The sequence below is a fragment of the Ranitomeya variabilis genome, chromosome 5 (genome assembly GCF_051348905.1).
Source record: "Ranitomeya variabilis isolate aRanVar5 chromosome 5, aRanVar5.hap1, whole genome shotgun sequence".
Taxonomy (NCBI): domain Eukaryota; kingdom Metazoa; phylum Chordata; class Amphibia; order Anura; family Dendrobatidae; genus Ranitomeya; species Ranitomeya variabilis.
This window is the reverse complement of record NC_135236.1, coordinates 439,925,845-439,945,047: the sequence shown is the minus strand read 5'-3', so window position 1 is coordinate 439,945,047 and position 19,203 is coordinate 439,925,845. Positions and strand designations below refer to the sequence as shown.

The following is a 19,203-nucleotide window of genomic DNA, read 5'->3' as shown; positions in this document are numbered from 1 at the left end:
AGTGCATGCCTACCATGTCCTCGCTTGCGTGACACACATCGTAACATTGTGAATAATAACGTAATAATGCACATAGCCAAAGTGATGGCACAGACCTGAGACAGTGATGTTGGTCAGAGGCCTTGTCGAGCCAGGAGCCACAGCCTAGCTTTAAAATGTGCACGGGGAAGAAGAAACAAAGAGGTGCTGAGGACCAGATGACAGGCTACAGGGATGGCAGGAACGGTGAGCAGAAAGATGAGTACTTTTATTCTTTTTTCACTGATTGATTGGCTGCCATTTTGCTGAATTCACATTGAGCAAATGTGAAAAAATCTGTAGTTTGGAGAATTTGGATTTCTGCACAATTTGAATACAATTCAATTATGCTTCAAATAGATTTACTAATCTCTAATTTCAGACATAGTATTATTTGATGAACTGGGTATTCAGCTGAGCATTATTTTTTGACATTGGAGATTTCCATGAAATAGCATTTTTTTTTAGTTTGCTAAAGTACGATCTTTGAATAATACCCACAAAATAAAAATAGAAAACAAACAAATGAAAGTATTCTCTTTAGTGCTGTTCCACAAAATACATTGGCTATATCACTATAAGCCTAAAAAAATGCAAAACATATAAATCATGGCCACCTTTCTGTACTAGGTATTAAAGAGGTTGTCTGCTACTTTAACATTGATGACACCATGCACCACCTTCTATCAGTTGTTCTTGGTGCTGGCAGCACCCAGTAGTACTCATTTATGGAGCTGCTCCATCTATTGACTTGAATAGTAGGTGGTTGGGTGGTACTTGGCTGTGGCCACTGTCACTAGACACAGCAACTCCGTATGTGAACTCTTCCAGCTGCCGATCGATGGGGGTGCATGGTGTCACAGTCCATTGATCAGACATTGATGATCTATCCTATGGATAGGTATAATCAATGTTAAAGTAGTGGACAACTTCTTCAATACTGCTAGGCTACCAAACTTGTGTATGGTTTCTATTTTTGTAATTCTTTGAGTATACTGATAATTGATATTAAAGGAACGTTCCATTTTAGAAGGCCTATTTTCATATACACTGTTAGGGAATTCTGTGTTACTAGATGGTGTCTCCTGCTCAGCACTCTTCACCTTGACCATAATAGTGTGAGGTTATACAGAATAGCTCTTTAAATGGAGGGGACGGGGTTGTCTTGTGCTAAGAATGCAACTCATTTATGTAAATGGGAATTGTGAAATGCCTAATTTTCCCCGTGGTGATTCTGGAGGAAAATTTAGCACTTGTAGTCAGGTTCCCCCCGCAGATTAATGATGATTACTGGAGGTTCCAACGGATAGATACTTAGTTAAAAGCTCCTTATAAAGAAGTAATTCTAACCAGTAGGCACTGTTCAAAGAAGTAAACCCTATTCAGAGACTTGTTGACTATCTTAAAAATAAAGAGTTGTATCCACTAAAATACTGAATGAATGTGTATTACAAATATGTACACATTCCTAGAACCACTTTTTTAAGCAATTTTTAATTCTAATATAGAGGATCTGGCTTGAGGGAGATCTGTATTGGAATCTTTATGCTCTAAAATAGTAAAAAAATTCTAAAAAATATTTTTTTTATTTGGACAGATATCATTCTAACTTATGAGGCTTGTGAGGTGTTTACTTGCATGTAAGTAATATATATATATATATATATACCATAGATATATATAATAGCTGTAAAAAAGAGTTCTGTTAAAACATAAGGCTGCAGGTTCGACTAAAAAAAATTGGTTCCGCACAGAGACGCTTGGTTTGCCTTGAAATATTATGAGCATCATGAAATATCCATTAAATGAAATTGCTGGTTAATTAAATTTAGGAATATGCACAGTATTCCCAAGTAATTAAAATAATAATAACAAAAAGGCACTTTTCCAAACCAAAAAGCAAGGAATAGCTATATTCATATCAAAATCAACAAAACCATTATAATCATTTCACTCTATTATGAACTAGCTTTTAGGCTACGTTCACATTTGCGGTCAGCGCCGCAGCGTCGGGCGCCGCAGCGGCGCCGCATGCGTCATGCGCCCCTATACTTAACATGGGGGCGCATGGACATGCGTTGTGCTGCGTTTTGCGCCGCATGGCCGCAAGCGTTGGACGCAAGAAACGCTTCAAGTTGCATTTTTTTTGCGTCCAACTTGCGGGCAAAAACGACGCATGCGGCGCAAAACGCAGCGTTTTAGCGTGCGTTTTGCCGCGTTTTTGTTTGCGTTGTGCGCTGTGGCGCCGACGCTGCGGCGCACAACGCAAATGTGAACGTAGCCTTAATCATAGTTTCTATACTGTTTCCCTTTTAGGAGGATTTTAAGAATTTGGTAGTGTCTATGATAAAACAGATGATAAAAGAATTATTGTGATAGGATTTTACTTGAGGGGTCAAGAAGACTTTAGCACACAGTAAAGGGTAAAGCCTGTAGGGATATCTATCTTACTGAGTGATTATTGAGCCTAGATCTTTTATTGTCTCTGTTTGTGAACTAGAGCTGTCACCGTAAGACTGAGCATGCTGTTGAAATGAAAACAGCCCCGAGAAAAACAAATGGGATGAACGTTAAAAAGATATTTAGGAAGAGACAGAACATAGTGAAAAATGAAGAGTGAGAAGTGACTTTTTCCCACTAACATCAATTCTGTCTCCCAAAAAATATAGTTTGAGTTGAAATAATGTTACAATTGGAGGCTATGGTATCCCAATACATGCATTTTTCAGCACTAAAGTGTTACAATGAACTACACAGAGAACAGAAGAAATGTCCTGTACTTATAGAGGCATTGTAAATAAGTCATTATGTACTACCTTTTCATTGAATGGGGTCACACACCCACTGAAAGCCTGCACCTCCTACTGGGCTACCGTTCATGGTATTACAATAAAATGCTACTAGAAGAAGGGAACATCAGGATTGTTATTTGTTTTCAGTAAGTCAAAAGTCTTCTCTAAATGCTTTGACTGAGAATGACAGCACAAGCCTAACAGCACAAGGCATAGCATGTTTTACAAGGTTTAGTATACAGTTAGCTTGAGAATGATTGAATTACCTGACACATGGAAAGCGACTGAGGGTCAGGGATTATTTACTAGATGAGAAATAATAAAATAGGAAGTGAAAGCTTTATACCCTCCAAAACCTTCTAATTCTGGCCTATATGTTATAGTCTCAGTGATCCGGGAATTGATGATCGATCTATCTATCTATCTATCTATCTATCTATCTATCTATCTATCTATCTATCTATCTATCTATCTAGTTATCTATCTATCTATCTATCTATCTATCTATCTATCTATCTATCTTTCTCACATACAGACAAAAAACAAATGCAGTACACCAGTTCAAGGTGAAAAAAAGTGGATATTTAATTGCCCAAAATGGGGACATTTCGGCTCAGGATTATGAGCCTTTCTAAAGGCTCACAATCCTGAGCCGAAACCTTGCCATTTTGGGCAATGAGAAAGGCGCACAATCCTGAGCCGGAACGTCGCCATTTTGGGCAATTAAATAGCCACACTTCTTCACACTGAACTGGTGTTCTGCCTTTGTTTTTTGTCTGTTTATAGAGGTTTTGGTCATTGCCTTGAAGGTGTGGCACCCAGGAACACTATCTGCCTATGCTGCTTTTCGTTTTCTTATCTTTATCTATCTCATATCTATTTTTCTATCTTTCTACCTACCTCATATCTATCTATTTATCTATCTGTCATCTAATATCTATCTTTTCTATCTATCTCATATTTATCCCATATCTATCTATCTCATATATATCTGTCCCATATCTATCTATCTATCTATCTATCTATCTATCTATCTATCTATCTATCTATTTATCTGTCTATCTATCTATCTATCTATCTATCTATCTATCTTTCTTTCTATCTGTGTATTTATATTTCTCTATGCACATGCACTTTTGTAACTGTTTGAGAAAGGTCCACACCTAGGACTGAAACATCACCATATGGGCCATTAAAGAGCACTTTTTCAACTGTAATGTGGTGTGCTGCCTCAATCGTTTTTTATTTTTATTCACAAGGATCATACCTGAGGAAGGCTATTTTTAATAAGCATATAGCCGAAACACATTGTTCTATATATTGTTTTTTATTTTAAATAAATTACTGAAGATTTGTAATACCTCTGCCTGGTGCCTGTTACCTGGGAGCGCTGAACAGACTGGATGAATCTTTTTTTTTTCTGATATTCACAAGGACTGGTATGTACCTGTGAGGCTTTGCACCCTATCCTAACTGTGCTGTTCTACTATTTTTTGTTTATCTATCTATCTTTTTTCCTTCTACCTATCTATCTATCTATCTATCTATCTATCTATCTATCTATCTATCTATCTATCTATCTATCTTTTTTCTTTCTTTCTTTCTTTCTTTCTTTCTATCTCATTTCTATCTATCTATCTATCTATCTATCTATCTATCTATCTATCTATCTATCTATTTATCTATCTCATATCTGTCTATATCTATCTATCTATCTAGATAAAAGAAAAGGAACAGCACAGTTTTTACTTATCTTCGGGTGCAAGGCCCCCAGGATAACAGTCCATATATCCAGGCTAGTCAATACTTAGAAAAAATGAGGCAGCACTCCATCATTGCAGTGTTAGACGTGCAGGATTTTAATCAACCCACTTGTCTGGGCGACGTTTCGGCTCTGAATGAGCCTTTCTGAAGACATGGCTTGAGAAAGGCTCATTCAGAGCCGAAATGTCGCCCAGACAAGTGGGTTGATTAAAATCCTGCACGTCTAACACTGCAATGACGGAGTGCTGCCTCGTTTTTTCTAAGTATTATCTATCTATCTATCTTTTTTCTTTCTATTTATCTCATGTATCTATCTATCTATCTATCTATCTATCTATCTATCTATCTATCTATCTATCTATCTATCATCTATCTCATATATACAGTTGTGCTCAAAAGTTTACATACTCCGGCAGAATTCTTGCTTTCTCGGACTTTTTTCAGAGAATATAAATGATAACACCAAAACTTTTTCTCCACTCGTGGTTAGTGGTTGGGTGAAGCCATTTATAGTCAAACTATTGTGTTTTCTCTTTTAAATCATAATGACAACCCAAAAAATCCAAATGACCCTGATCAAAAGTTCACATACCTAATTTCTTAATACCGTGTATTTCCCCCTCTAACATCAATGACAGCTTGAAGTCTTTTGTGATAGTTGTTGATGAGGTTCTTTATTTTCTCAGATGGTAAAGCTGCCCACTCTTCTTGGCAAAAAGCCTCCAGTTCCTGTAAATTCCTGGGCTGTCTAGCATGAACTGCACGCTTGAGCTCTCCCCAGAGTGGCTCAATGATATTGAGGTCAGGATATGGACACTCCAGAACCTTCACTTTTTGCTCGGCTGGAGCGAATGATAGGTCGACTTGGTGTTAAGTGGTGTCAACACCCGCCCTGTGCACACACACACAAACTCCTCTACGGAGAAGCCGGAATTCTAATAGGCGATAAGCCTGCCTTGAGCACACGCAAACTAGTCCACACCACCGTAGAGTTCCACACACATAACATAAATGATCTTAGCGCACCGAAGGGTGCACCAAAGATCCTTTTATAGTTTTTATAGTTTCTGTCAATCTGACAGGACCTTGCTCACTGGCCAATCCAGAGCTGGACCAGGACCTGAGCATGTGACGGGCGACCACCAACGAGAAGTTGACCCAGGTGCATGCTCAGTAGAGTGAAACCTGGACTTAGTCTCAGGAGTGACTGCTTGCCACTGAGTATTGCCAGTTACTATAGCTGAACTTGGAGAGGCAGCAGTAACCAAGCACACAGCCTGAGTCTGAGCAAGACGCTGAGACTGACATCTTTGCTCAGCAGCATTCTCTGCAGTTGGTTGAGACTGAATGGGAGACCACAGGAGAAGACAAGACTTGGGATCCATCCTGTGCAGTGGAAGAATCCCTGCACCAAACACTTGGCCTTGTGTTTTGGAACATGTTGGAACGGCCAAGTACATCTCATACGCAGCTTCTGGGATGATGAGTGCAAATTTGCCTCCAGTATTTGCAGATAACGTGCTGCATTCATCTTTCCTACAACTTTGACTAAGTTTCCTGTGCCTTTTTAGCTCACACATCCCCAAAACATCAGCGATCCACCTCTGTGCTTTACAGTAGGAATGGTGTTCCTGTCATCATAGGCCTTGTTGAATTCTCTCCAAGTGTAACGTTTATGATTGTGGCCAAAAAGTTCACACACCGATTACAAGCAAACTGGTCACAGGTGAGGATGTTACCTTTAGAAGCCATTCAAATCCATTTGTGTCAATTTCTGTGCATGTTATCAGGCCAAAATCACCAGGGTATGTGAACTTTTGATCAGGGTCATTTGGATGTTTTAGGTTGTCATTATGATTTAAAAAAGAAAACACAGTAGTTTGACAATAAATGGCTTCACCCAACCACTAACCATACACACTATTTTGTGACTAGTACCTATGTTAGATTCCATTGGATTTTGTCCACATGCCTGAATATATTCAGCATTACAATCTATATAGAATAATATTTGGCAGCTATTTGTATATTGCATGTTAAGTCATATTGAGATTAAAAAGGACATTTTGCACAACTGATGAAATGTAATTTTCATTTTTTGCTGTAAAATATGCTGTAAAAAAACAGCTCAGTCTGATGGTCATCAAAAGGTATTGCTTCATAAAAAAATCTCCCATGGTGAACTTTATTCTTTATCAATATATCTTACATAGTGACACTTTATTTACAATTCAAATAATTGGATGAAAGACTATTATATATTAGACTAATATATTTAGTACAAGGTAAAAGTATGTCTATTTTCAGGGGTGGACATACTATTGATGCAACCAGTACAGCTGCACAGAGGCCAATTGCTTACGGTCCCACTTCATCTTAAAAGCTGTTTCCTACTATCAACTAGATTGCACAAAAGAGTAAGAGCTAATAAACTTCATAGAGTACAATTACTGTTATACTGGAAAAATGAGGTTCTTCATGATGAGCTTCCATGTTTAGGTCTTGCATAGAGGCCCTCTAGTGTCAGTGTCCACCACTATCTATGTTAGACAGGACAATTTCTTGTCCATACAGAAAGTGGTTTGCCCAATCATCTGCTGTTAATGAGGAAACCACAAAACCTATTAAAGAAACACTGGACCTATACATTTATGGTTAAATTAAAGAAGAAATGTAGGCTGCATTTTCTGCACGATCCTGAAAAGTCAATCTTCTCAAAATCCTGCAGAGATCAAAATAGTGACTGCATATCTGTAGCGCAGCACGGTGGCTCAGTGGTTAGCACTGCAGCCTTGCAGTGCTGCAGTCCTGGTTTCAAATCCCACCAAGAACAACATCTGCAAGGAGTTTGTATGTTCTCCCCGTGATTGTGTGGGTTTCCTCCGGGTTCTCCGGTTTCCTCCCACACTCTAAAAACATACTGATAGGGAATGTAGATTGTGAGCCCCATCGAGGACAGCGATGATAACGTGTGCAAACTGTAAAGCGCTGTGGAATATGTTAGTGCTATATAAAAATAAAGATTATTATCTATTATTATTATTATCGGTGGCTGGTGACCCACTTAAAACTTAGCAAAGGGGCAGGTGTTAGCAGTCTTTGTCCTAACGCACATACACAGCAGGAAGGCTTCTGCTGCAGTTAGTTGTCTTGCTTCTTTAAAAATGCATCCCATTGTAATCAGCAGGATCATGTAGCCTGGCATGACATGCCTTGTTTTCTATCACTATCAAAATGTGCTTTAAACTATTGCCTTAAAATGTTCTATTAAGTTTTTTCTTTTACGAAAATAAAGCAGATGAGCCCAGTTAGGTCCTTCACAATTTTTTTTTCAGATTTTTTAAACATTTTAAGTTGAAATTTAAGTTTTGCAATATTAAACAGATTACACTGGCGCTCACCCTAGGAAACCACAACACTCCTTAGCTGCTGGTATGCGGACAAAGTAGTGCCAACTGTGTCAAGAGTCCTGAACCATATAATACAATATTGATCCCGTGCTTAAGGGTAGGTGGAGCCTATCAGCCACCATTCTTTTTGCCCCATGCGATACCTAGGAACGCTACCAGCCGGAGCTTCCCCAGCTGTATATTGTGCCTCACCATTCGGTGCACATGTTGCCGTAGCCCTTGCACGCCTGCTTCCAACAGCGAGCCGGCACCTAGCAGACACGGAAGTGCATCGTACGCTGCAGCACCAATGAGTCACAGGTAAGCCTGCAGCTACACAGGGTCCTACTGCTGGCAGCAGTGAAACAATATAATATACGAAGGTGTTAGTGTTCTGGTCATCAGAGAGATTTGTTGGTATCTACACAGGCACCTACTGTAGTAAAAGTGGAGGCTTTGGTGTATTGTGCAGCCGGACCTATGTGAAGCATTTTTCTTTCTGGTTTACCCTTAAGCGCGGGATCAATATTGTATAATATGAAATTTAATTTTTCATTTTTATAAGATTTTTAGTTGTCATTATTTTGTTTTTACATTTTCCCATGCTTTTTGTGATATGTTTTAGCTACACAAAAAAGATGTAAAATGCTATGTGTGAGTTCGGCCTTATGAGGTAGCTAGAGGTCAGGTTTGACTAATTTGAGTTTCAACTCAACAGCTATAAGACATTAATAGATTTCATCTTACCAGTAGTGTTGAGCGATACCGTCCGATACTTGAAAGTATCGGTATCGGAAAGTATCGGCCGATACCGGCAAAGTATCGGATCCAATCCGATACCGATACCCGATACCAATACAAGTCAATGGGACTCATGTATCGGACGGTATTCCTGATGGTTCCCAGGGTCTGAAGGAGAGGAAACTCTCCTTCAGGCCCTGGGAACCATATTAATGTGTAAAAGAAAGAATTAAAATAAAAAATATTGCTATACTCACCTCTCCGACGCAGCCTGCACCTTACCGAGGGAAGCGGCAGCGTTCTTTGTTTAAAATTTGCGCTTTTCTTTCCTTTACTGAAGTCCCGGCTTGTGATTGGTTGCGTGCCGACCATGTGGCCGGGACGCAACCAATCACAGCAAGCCGTGACGTAATTTCAGGTCCTTCAGGATTTTAAAATTACGTTCCGGCGTTGTGATTGGTTGCGTCGCAGTCACATGGGCAACGCAACCAATCACAGCAAGCCGTGACGTAATTTCAGGTCCTTAAGGATTTTAAAATTACGTCCCGGCTTTGTGATTGGTTGCGTCGCAGTCACATGGGAGACGCAACCAATCACAAGCCGTGACGTCACGGGAGGCTGGACACGCGCGCATTTTAAAATGGGCGCGTGTCCAGCCTCCCATGACGTCCCGGCTTGTGATTGGTTGCGTCGCGATCAACCAATCACAAGCCGGGAGGCTGGACACGCGCGCATTTTAAAATTTTAAAATGCGCGCGTGTCCAGCCTCCCGGCTTGTGATTGGTTGATCGCGACGCAACCAATCACAAGCCGGGACGTCACGGGAGGCTGGACACGCGCCCATTTTAAAATGCGCGCGTGTCCAGCCTCTCGTGACGTCACGGCTTGTGATTGGTTGCGTCTCCCATGTGACTGCGACGCAACCAATCACAAAGCCGGGACGTAATTTTAAAATCCTTAAGGACCTGAAATTACGTCACGGCTTGCTGTGATTGGTTGCGTTGCCCATGTGACTGCGACGCAACCAATCACAACGCCGGAACGTAATTTTAAAATCCTGAAGGACCTGAAATTACGTCACGGCTTGCTGTGATTGGTTGCGTCCCGGCCACATGGTCGGCACGCAACCAATCACAAGCCGGGACTTCAGTAAAGGAAAGAAAAGCGCGAATTTTAAACAAAGAACGCTGCCGCTTCCCTCGGTAAGGTGCAGGCTGCGTCGGAGAGGTGAGTATAGCAATATTTTTTATTTTAATTCTTTCTTTTACACATTTTTACATTAATGTTGTTTCGATACCGATACCCGATACCACAAAAATATCGGATCTCGGTATCGGAATTCCGATACAGCAAGTATCGGCCGATACCCGATACTTGCAGTATCGGAATGCTCAACACTACTTACCAGGCTTGAGATTTGCAAAATCAGCAAAATAGGTGAAATGGTTCAACCTTCTATTGGAGAAGCTGAAATTTTGGGCTAGTGACATGGGTAAATAAATCATGAATATTTACTGGAGTGCTGCCTTTTCCTCTAATAATTGCATTTGCCAATTTTTAGGCCCCCTTCTCATGTTTGTGTTTTTGTATGTGCTGTATCCGTTTTTTCCATGGATGCCACAGGTACCCTTTATAATTTTTGGGGCTGCTCACATGGCCGTGTTTTCTATGGATCGTGTGTCTGTGTAAAACACACTGAGATATGTAAATTCTTTATCAGCGGTATGGATAACAAGGGCCAAAATTTACAAAAAGTTCAAGACAGGAATTAAGTCAATTTTTTACTTTTCATCAAATTTATGAATCGTGTACAACATTTTATTGAATTTGATACCAAAAACGGCAACTAATACCACAAAACAAAAAAGGAAAGTGACTTAATAGCCAAAAATTTCAATGATGAATTGGGGCAAATCTATTTTCATCATTTTCACTGATTACGCTGCTCTAGAACCATTTTATCCATATTTTTTGTGCTAAGTTTTAGGTCTTATCAGGACAGTAAGATATTAAACAGTAATAACATAGTACAATCATCACTAAAATACCATGCAATAGTTATGAACCAATAGAAATACCTTAAATGTGAACTGTTCATTGAATACAGGGTTAAGGGTCTTTCTGTGGACTTTCGTTTCATATTTCTTCTTTTTATCTGGCAGCAAAAATAGCTTCACATAAGGATCTGATGTACCTCCCATATCTAAAGCAGGCAGCTCAGCGGCTTGAATTATCCCCACCATCAGCTAAAAATAGAGCAAAAAAGAGATGACATTCAACTTTAGGAATGTAACAATACAAAGCATATTCCATTCTTCTCTATAGAGCTTAAATACCAAGCCAAGATCATATATGATTTCGCACATTTGTAATCTCAATCTACACAATGCAGAGTGATGTTCCAGATTAGTATGTATACATAGTTTGCTATAAAAAAAATGAATGAGAAAATTGCAGGTCTGCATTTAGATTTTCTTAAAGGGATTGTTGAACCCTTTATTTTTCTGCAACCAGGCCCAATGTGGTCTAAAACTAGGACAAAAATACATGACGATCTCATGCCTTTGTACCGCTGTCGGGGTCTACCATTGGACTGTTTGCTTCATCTTAGGGTGCATTCACACATCCATGTAATGTCTGAATGCGGTTTGATTTTTTTATTGGAGATCACTCAGACACATACTGTAAATTTACAGATCTGAGAAAAACTCAGGGCGTATCCTATTCTAAGTGTTGAGGATTGGAATAGGATATTACTCAGTGGGTCTGTGTGCGATCCGAAAAAAAATCAGGTAGCACATCGACATTCATACGGATGTGTGAATGTACTTTTAAGGTAATGATGGAGTGGGACTGTTGGAGCCAATCACTGGACACATTGGTGATGCGTTGGTCACCACCAGGCCACTGGGCTACAATGCTGAGAAATAACATAAAAGGTTTATCCAGAACAATTTTTTTAACTATGGGTCTAAAAACTGACAGCCGGCTAGATGCCCACCCACCGTCGGCACAGAACAGTGTCATGATTCTCAATGGCGAGAGAACATAGCCCAGCATATATGAGAACTAGCTCTTGGAAGATGGAAACTATACTGACCATGAACTAAACCTGCCGCACAACTAGAAGTGGCCGGGTAGCATGCCTACGTTTTTTATCCCTAGATGCCCAGCGCCAGCCGGAGAACTACCTAATCCTAGCAGAGGAAAAGACAGTCCTGGCTCACCTCTAGAGAAATTTTCCCAAAAGGCAGACAGAGGCCCCCACATATATTGGCGGTGATTTTAGATGAAATGACAAACGTAGTATGAAAATAGGTTTAGCAAAATCGAGGTCCGCTTACTAGATAGCATGAAGACAGAAAGGGCACTTTCATGGTCAGCAGAAAACCCTATCAAAACACCATCCAGAAATTACTTTAAGACTCTAGCATTAACTCATAACACCAGAGTGGCAATTTCCGCTCACAAGAGCTTTCCAGACACAGTAACGAAACAGCAGCTGTGAACAGGAACAAAATGCAAAAACACACAAGGACAAAAGTCCAACTTAGCTAGGAGTTGTCTAGTAGCAGGAACATGCACAGAAGGCTTCTGATTACATTGTTGACCGGCATGAAACTGACAGAAGAGCAAGGTTATATAGCGACTCCCACATCCTGATAGGAGCAGGTGAACAGAGGGGATGATGCACACAAGTACAATTCCACAAGTGGCCACCGGGGGAGCCCAGAATCCAATTTCACAACAGAACAGTCATTGAGCACTTTGCCGACGATACAGCTGCTCCACATCAATAGAGCAGCTCTTCCTCTTCCGGGCTGTTCTATCAATGGGGTGTGACTGCCGGTGTTATGCTGAATGACAGCTGGCTCCATGCGGTTAGGAACAGCACAAATTCTCCTGCAGTGCCATCGTAGGGGATGTGTGATACCTTCCCAGGTTTCAGTACTTGGCTACATAGCTGATCACCAAGAGGTTGTTTTGATGAGACAATCACAAAGTAGACACACATACATGGTCATCTATAGTGTACCCAAATTAATAATCACTCCTGTTAGATCAGTATGATTAGGAAACTTAAATGGAAAAATATGTGAAAAAAACTTTTATCTGCAAAAAGTTTCTTTAAGTCTTTCTATTATCAAAAACAATCCGTTTCTAAAACTACATAATGTTTTACTATAATCGACTGAGCTGTATTTGTTATTCATTTTTCACTAGTCAGACAGTGACAAGCCAGAAAAGCACAAAAGTAGTAAGAAGTACAAATACTTCTGAAATCTAGAAAATTTAAAAAAATAAAAAAGACAAAAAAGACTTTTCAAAGAGGGAGACATTGTGACTTTTGTATTATTGTACTGATATTTTATGCAAAAGATGGATCTAAACAACACCTATAACTTTACATGAAAGACAGAAAAAACAAGCCTATGATTTTTACCCAGTGGAGTGGAAAATAATTCTAAAATGTTTGCTGAAAATAAGCTATCATTCTCCTACAGAGTTCTTTGGTCATGGCTCCCTTTGAAGCCCAAACAAATGCACTGTGTTAGGTGAATAATAATTAGATTCCCACAGCATGAATTATGGAATGACTACACATGGCAGGAATAACCACTATAATGTTTGCATTTTATTTCAGTCTTGAGGTAGGATTGCAGTTTGTTGGTAGCTAGAGCCAGACTTCTTTGGAGTCCTGCATATTTGCCAGTACCAACCATAAGAATAATATAATGCATGGATAGGATTTATTTACTAAACTATTGACTTGGACAATCAGTCTTGTTACCTATTGTTATCATAGATCAACTTTATTTTTTTACATAAATATGTACGGTTAGGTACAGAATAATTGGTTATTGGGGGCATCAAGACCCACCCTTGTTAGATAGAAACTTACGTGAATTGACAGTATTTTGAAATATGTAGGGTTCTGGATAGACGTTGTTATACAATTAAATATTTATTTACCCTGTTAGATCACACAAAACATAATACATTTTTCAGATATCATTTGAAACACTCCACTATCTAGAATCTATTACTCTTACATACTAGTTATGGTGCCTCTTTATGTTTTGATTTTTTTCTTAGAGAATTCACTTTATGTATCCAGTGCAGATGTGAATACTCAGTTTCTTGTGTGCTGTTCCATCCTGTGTACCCATCATGCTAAAACAGTCCATATCTCCCCTGATGATCTGACTGATGAAACGCGTCTGTAGCTAACCTTGGGGACACACTGTGATGGATCCTATGGAATGTCCTTGTGGTGAGGTAATGTACAGACATATATGAGAGCCTCCCTCATCCCAATTGGATAAACAGGATATTGTTTATATTGAACAATATGATCTGGTTGAATTAGCAGCAACGTTGGGTGAGATTGTTCCTTTTTATATACATTATGTTTATCACTCACCTGGGCATTTATCTGGTTGTTGCAGATAATGTTCTACTCATTAGTTGTTTAGGGTTTAAGGGTAAAGATGAGCGGTGTTCGAGTCGAACTGTTCGCCAATTTCAAATTCGAGCTGTTTTGGGCGGTGTTCGAGTTGTTCGACAAACCCGAACAATTTGCTTAAAATTCGGCTGTTCAAGTTTCTGTTCGATAACTGTTCGTTCACCAAAAGCCTAGCTTGATTTGCACATTAAAACTGTTTATCATTGTTAATTGACTGTTTCAGTGTATAGTGGGTGCGGGGGGGATAGATCGGTGCTGAAATAATGCCGATCTCCATTTTTTTTTTTTTTTACGGCATTTACAGAGGGGCGGTGTAGTCTCTCAGCCTATCAGCAGTGCACACACACAGCAATGTGCATGTGATGCACACAAGCAAGGGCATGTGTCATTGGCTGTGTATGTCACATGTCCTTGCCCTATAAGAACCAGCTATTTGTTCCGTCGCCACCATTTCCTCAGTGCTGCAGCTTAGTGTTAGATGGCACCGCTGCTGCAGTGGGCGCTATACAGACTAAGAGTGCTTTTTTGAGCGAATCGTCAGAGAGATAGGTTTAGGGAGTCAGGAGGAGTTGGGACTAGTTGTAATATCAGCCCTTTTCAGGGTAGGTTACAGCAGTTCATAGCACTGTTTGCCACGCAGGCCTGAGCCAGTGCTGTGCAAGTGTTAGTCACAGCATTTGTTGTAATCTAGCTCAGCCAATCCTTTTGGGCTAGTAGCATTGTCTGATAGTTATCTGAGTAGCCTGCCTGTGAAGATAGCTACACCGCCTGTGTATCTCAGTTTTTACTGCATCCAACCCAGTAAATCGTTTTGGGGTTTTGGGCTTAGTAGCAGTGTCTGCACGTCAGCAGAGTAGCCTGCCTGTGAAGCTAGCTACACCGCCTGTGTATCTCAATTTTTACTGCATCTAACCCAGTAAATCGTTTTGGGGTTTTGGGCTTAGTAGCAGTGTCTGCACATCAGCAGAGTAGCCCGCCTGTGAAGCTAGCTACACTGCCTGTGTATCTCAATTTTTACTGCATCTAACCCAGTAAATCGTTTTGGGGTTTTGGGCTTAGTAGCAGTGTTTGCACATCAGCAGAGTAGCCTGCCTGTGAAACTAACTACACCGCCTGTGTATCTCAATTTTTACTGCATCTAATACAGTTAATAGTTTTGGGCTCAAGAGGTGGGGCAAATCACGCTGCAGGAGTGGTCTCAGATCAGGGACCTATGCACCCTTCTGCACAGTTTTGAAATAGCAATGAAGATGTTTAGTGCTGACGATGCCATTATCAGCATGACCATTCTGGTGATTTACATGCTGGAGCACACCTTACACAGTGTCCGGAGTCAGGTGGTGGAACAAGAGGAGGAGGAGGAACAGGAGGAAGGGATCATATCTCCAAGGTCAAGAAGTTTGGCAGCACCAAGGCGGCTGGCATTGGAGGCTGGGGGAGAGGGATTACCGAGGGCACATGGTAGCAGCTAAACTGTTGAGGAAGGTGCAGGAGGCGAGGAAGAAGTGGAGGACTAACTGGCGCTGGGCATGGAAGACTCGTCAGATGAAGGAGACCTTGATCAAATTTCTGTTGTGCGAGGTTGGGGGGATAGGGCAGACGAAGGAAGCATGATTCTCACCTCACCACCACCAAGACAACAAGGACTTGGTCCTCCTGGATGTGCAAGACACATTAGTGCCTTCTTGCTGCACTACCTGCAACATGACCCTCGGATTGTCAGAATCCGAAGTAATGCCAACTACTGGGTTGCCACACTCCTAGATCCCTGGTACAAAAGCAAATTTGGCGAAATAATTCCTGCCATAGAAAGGGATTCACGCATGCAGGAGTATCAGCAGAGACTGTTACAGAATCTAACATCTGCTTTTCCACAAAACACCAGTGGTGAACGTAGTCAATCTCTGAGTTCTAACTTGCCAACTGTGGGACTATCGAGTCATCACTCTAACCGTAACAGTAACATCGTATCTGGTGGTAACAGCAATTTTTTCCAATCGTTTCAAGATTTTTTTAGACCATCCTTTGCAAGGCCACAGGAGACAAGAAATCTGATGCACAGCCAACGCCTAGAGAGGATGATACAAGAGTATCACCAAGTTAACATCAATGCCATGACTGTGGAACTGGACCCTTGCTCATTTTGGGCTTCCAATCTTGAAAAATGGCCTGAGCTTGCCACTCACGCCTTGGAGATCTTGTCGTGCCCCGCAGCCAGCGTTCTCTATGAACGTGTGTTCAGCGCTGCTGGTGGTGTGCTGACAGATAAGCGCCTGCGGCTGTCCAGTGACAATGTAGACAGACTAACGTTCATCAAGATGAACAAATCCTGGATCCGCAAGGACTTTTCTACCCCTGTGTCATCTTGGGGAGACTAAAAGCTTGATGATTTTTGAAAATCACCTCACCAACCGTTTTAAAAAACTCTGGCGAAATTGATGCCACTTAAGTGGTGTCTGTGGCCGAATTTTTTGAAAAAATGGAGACTCTTTTATTTAGTCCCCTTGCTGAGTTTTACATGATGTTGCCATCGTCAATTCCAGGTGGGTGGGGTCATCTGCAGAGTTGTTTACTCATACTATGGCCTGAGATTCAGAGGTCTGCTCCAAAGCTTCAGTGTCTGCTAGTCAGCAGAGTAGCCCAGCCACCCACCGCCTGTTTACCTAAGTATTATTTTTAATGGCATCTGGCCCAGGAAATCTTTTTGGGCCTAGTAGAATTCATGCTACTCAGCAGCATAGCCCACCCATGAAGCAAGCTACACCGCCTGTTTACCTAACTACTATTTTGTAATGGCATCTAGCCCGGGAAATCCTTTTGGGCCTAGTAGAATTTAGTGCTACTCAGCAGCGTACCCCACCCATGAAGCAAGCTACACTGCCTGTTTACCTAACTACTATTTTGTAACGGCATCTAGCCCAGGAAATCCTTTTGGGCCTAGTAGAATTTGGTGCTACTCAGCAGCGTACTTCACCCATGAAGCAAGCTACACCGCCTGTTTACCTAACTACTATTTTGTAACCTCATCTAGCCCGGGAAATCCTTTTGGGCCTAGTAGAATTTAGTGCTACTCAGCAGCGTACCCCACCCATGAAGCAAGCTACACCGCCTGTTTACCTAAGTACTATTTTTAACGGCATCTGGCCCAGGAAATCCTTTTGGGCCTAGTAGAATTTGGTGCTACTCAGCAGCGTACCCCACCCATGAAGCAAGCTACACCGCCTGTTTACCTAACTACTATTGTGTAACGGCATCTAGCCCAGGAAATCCTTTTGGGCCTAGTAGAATATAGTGCTACTCAGCAGCGTACCCCACCCATGAAGCAAGCTACACCGCCTGTTTACCTAACTACTATTTTGTAACCTCATCTAGCCCGGGAAATCTTTTTGGGCCTAGTAGAATTCATGCTACTCAGCAGCATAGCCCACCCATGAAGCAAGCTACACCGCCTGTTTACCTAACTACTATTTTGTAATGGCATCTAGCCCGGGAAATCCTTTTGGGCCTAGTAGAATTTAGTGCTACTCAGCAGCGTACCCCACCCATGAAGCAAGCTACACTGCCTGTTTACCTAACTACTATTTTGTAACGGCATCTAGCCCAGGAAATCCTTTTGGGCCTAGTAGAATTTGGTGCTACTCAGCAGCGTACCCCACCCATGAAGCAAGCTACACCGCCTGTTTACCTAGCTACTATTTTGTAACCTCATCTAGCCCGGGAAATCCTTTTGGGCCTAGTAGAATTTAGTGCTACTCAGCAGCGTACCCCACCCATGAAGCAAGCTACACCGCCTGTTTACCTAAGTACTATTTTTAACGGCATCTGGCCCAGGAAATCCTTTTGGGCCTAGTAGAATTTGGTGCTACTCAGCAGCGTACCCCACCCATGAAGCAAGCTACACCGCCTGTTTACCTAACTACTATTGTGTAACGGCATCTAGCCCAGGAAATCCTTTTGGGCCTAGTAGAATATAGTGCTACTCAGCAGCGTACCCCACCCATGAAGCAAGCTACACCGCCTGTTGATCTAATTACTAATTTTTAACTGCATCTAGCCCAGGAAATCGTTTTGTACCTAATAGCATTTTGTGCTACTCAGCACAGTACCCCACCCATGAAGCAAGCTACACCGCCTGTTTACCTAAGTACTATTTTTTAATGGCATCTGGCCCAGGAATTCCTTTTGGGCCTAGTAAAATTTGGTGCTACTCAGCAGCGTACTTCACCCATGAAGCAAGCTACACTGCCTGTTTACCTAACTACGATTTTGTAATGGCATCTAGCCCAGGAAATCCTTTTGGGCCTAGTAGAATTTAGTGCTACTCAGCAGCGTACCCCACCCATGAAGCAAGCTACACCACCTGTTTACCTAAGTACTATTTTTTAATGGCATCTAGCCCAGGAAATCCTTTTGGGCCTAGTAGAATTTAGTGCTGCTCAGCAGTATACCCCACCCATGAAGTAAGCTACACCGACTGTTTACCTAACTACTATTTTGTAACGGCATCTGGCCCAGGAAATCCTTTTGGGCCTAGTAGCAATTTCTGCTACTCAGCAGAGTACCCCACCCATGAAGCAAGCTACACCGCCTTATTTCTTTCTCAATCTAACCCCTCGGCTCTGGGGTGTCCACTTTCCCTCCAGCTCTCTCCTTCTCACAGGTGGACTACCACGTGTTTTCACACTGTGGTGAATCTTTTGGGCCCAGGCATAAGTCGTCAAGGTAATGGATAATATGTGCCGCCTTACAAACGTCCATGACGACACATTCGAGGAAGCAACTAAATGCCTCAAATAGTGAGCAGGATATGGAGCACCCCATGGGCAAACAGCAATCTATGTAGTATGCTCCTTCACTGAAGCAGCCCAATGGGAGGACACTATTCGGAGGCACAGGTAGTAACCGGAACGCCCCCTCAATGTCTGTTTTGGCCATTAGGGTGCCCCTTACCAACTTCTTGACCCACCTGATTGCCTCCTATAGGAGGTACAGTGCATAGTACTGTACTTGGTTCCGCGTCGATGTTGTCGTT

At 41.6% G+C, this 19,203-nt stretch overlaps 1 protein-coding gene across 14 annotated transcripts in view; it reads right to left on the bottom strand.

Annotated features, from left to right (window-relative positions):
* The window catches only part of SYT1 (synaptotagmin 1), a 1,039,255-nt gene that overhangs the window by 203,480 nt on the left and 816,572 nt on the right, over positions 1-19,203 (bottom strand). For all 14 annotated transcript variants that reach the window (XM_077265350.1, XM_077265357.1, XM_077265356.1 and 11 more), the window contains one exon: positions 10,783-10,950. In XM_077265350.1, the coding sequence (XP_077121465.1) occupies positions 10,783-10,950 (168 nt within the window). The remainder of the gene's footprint in view (positions 1-10,782; positions 10,951-19,203) is intronic.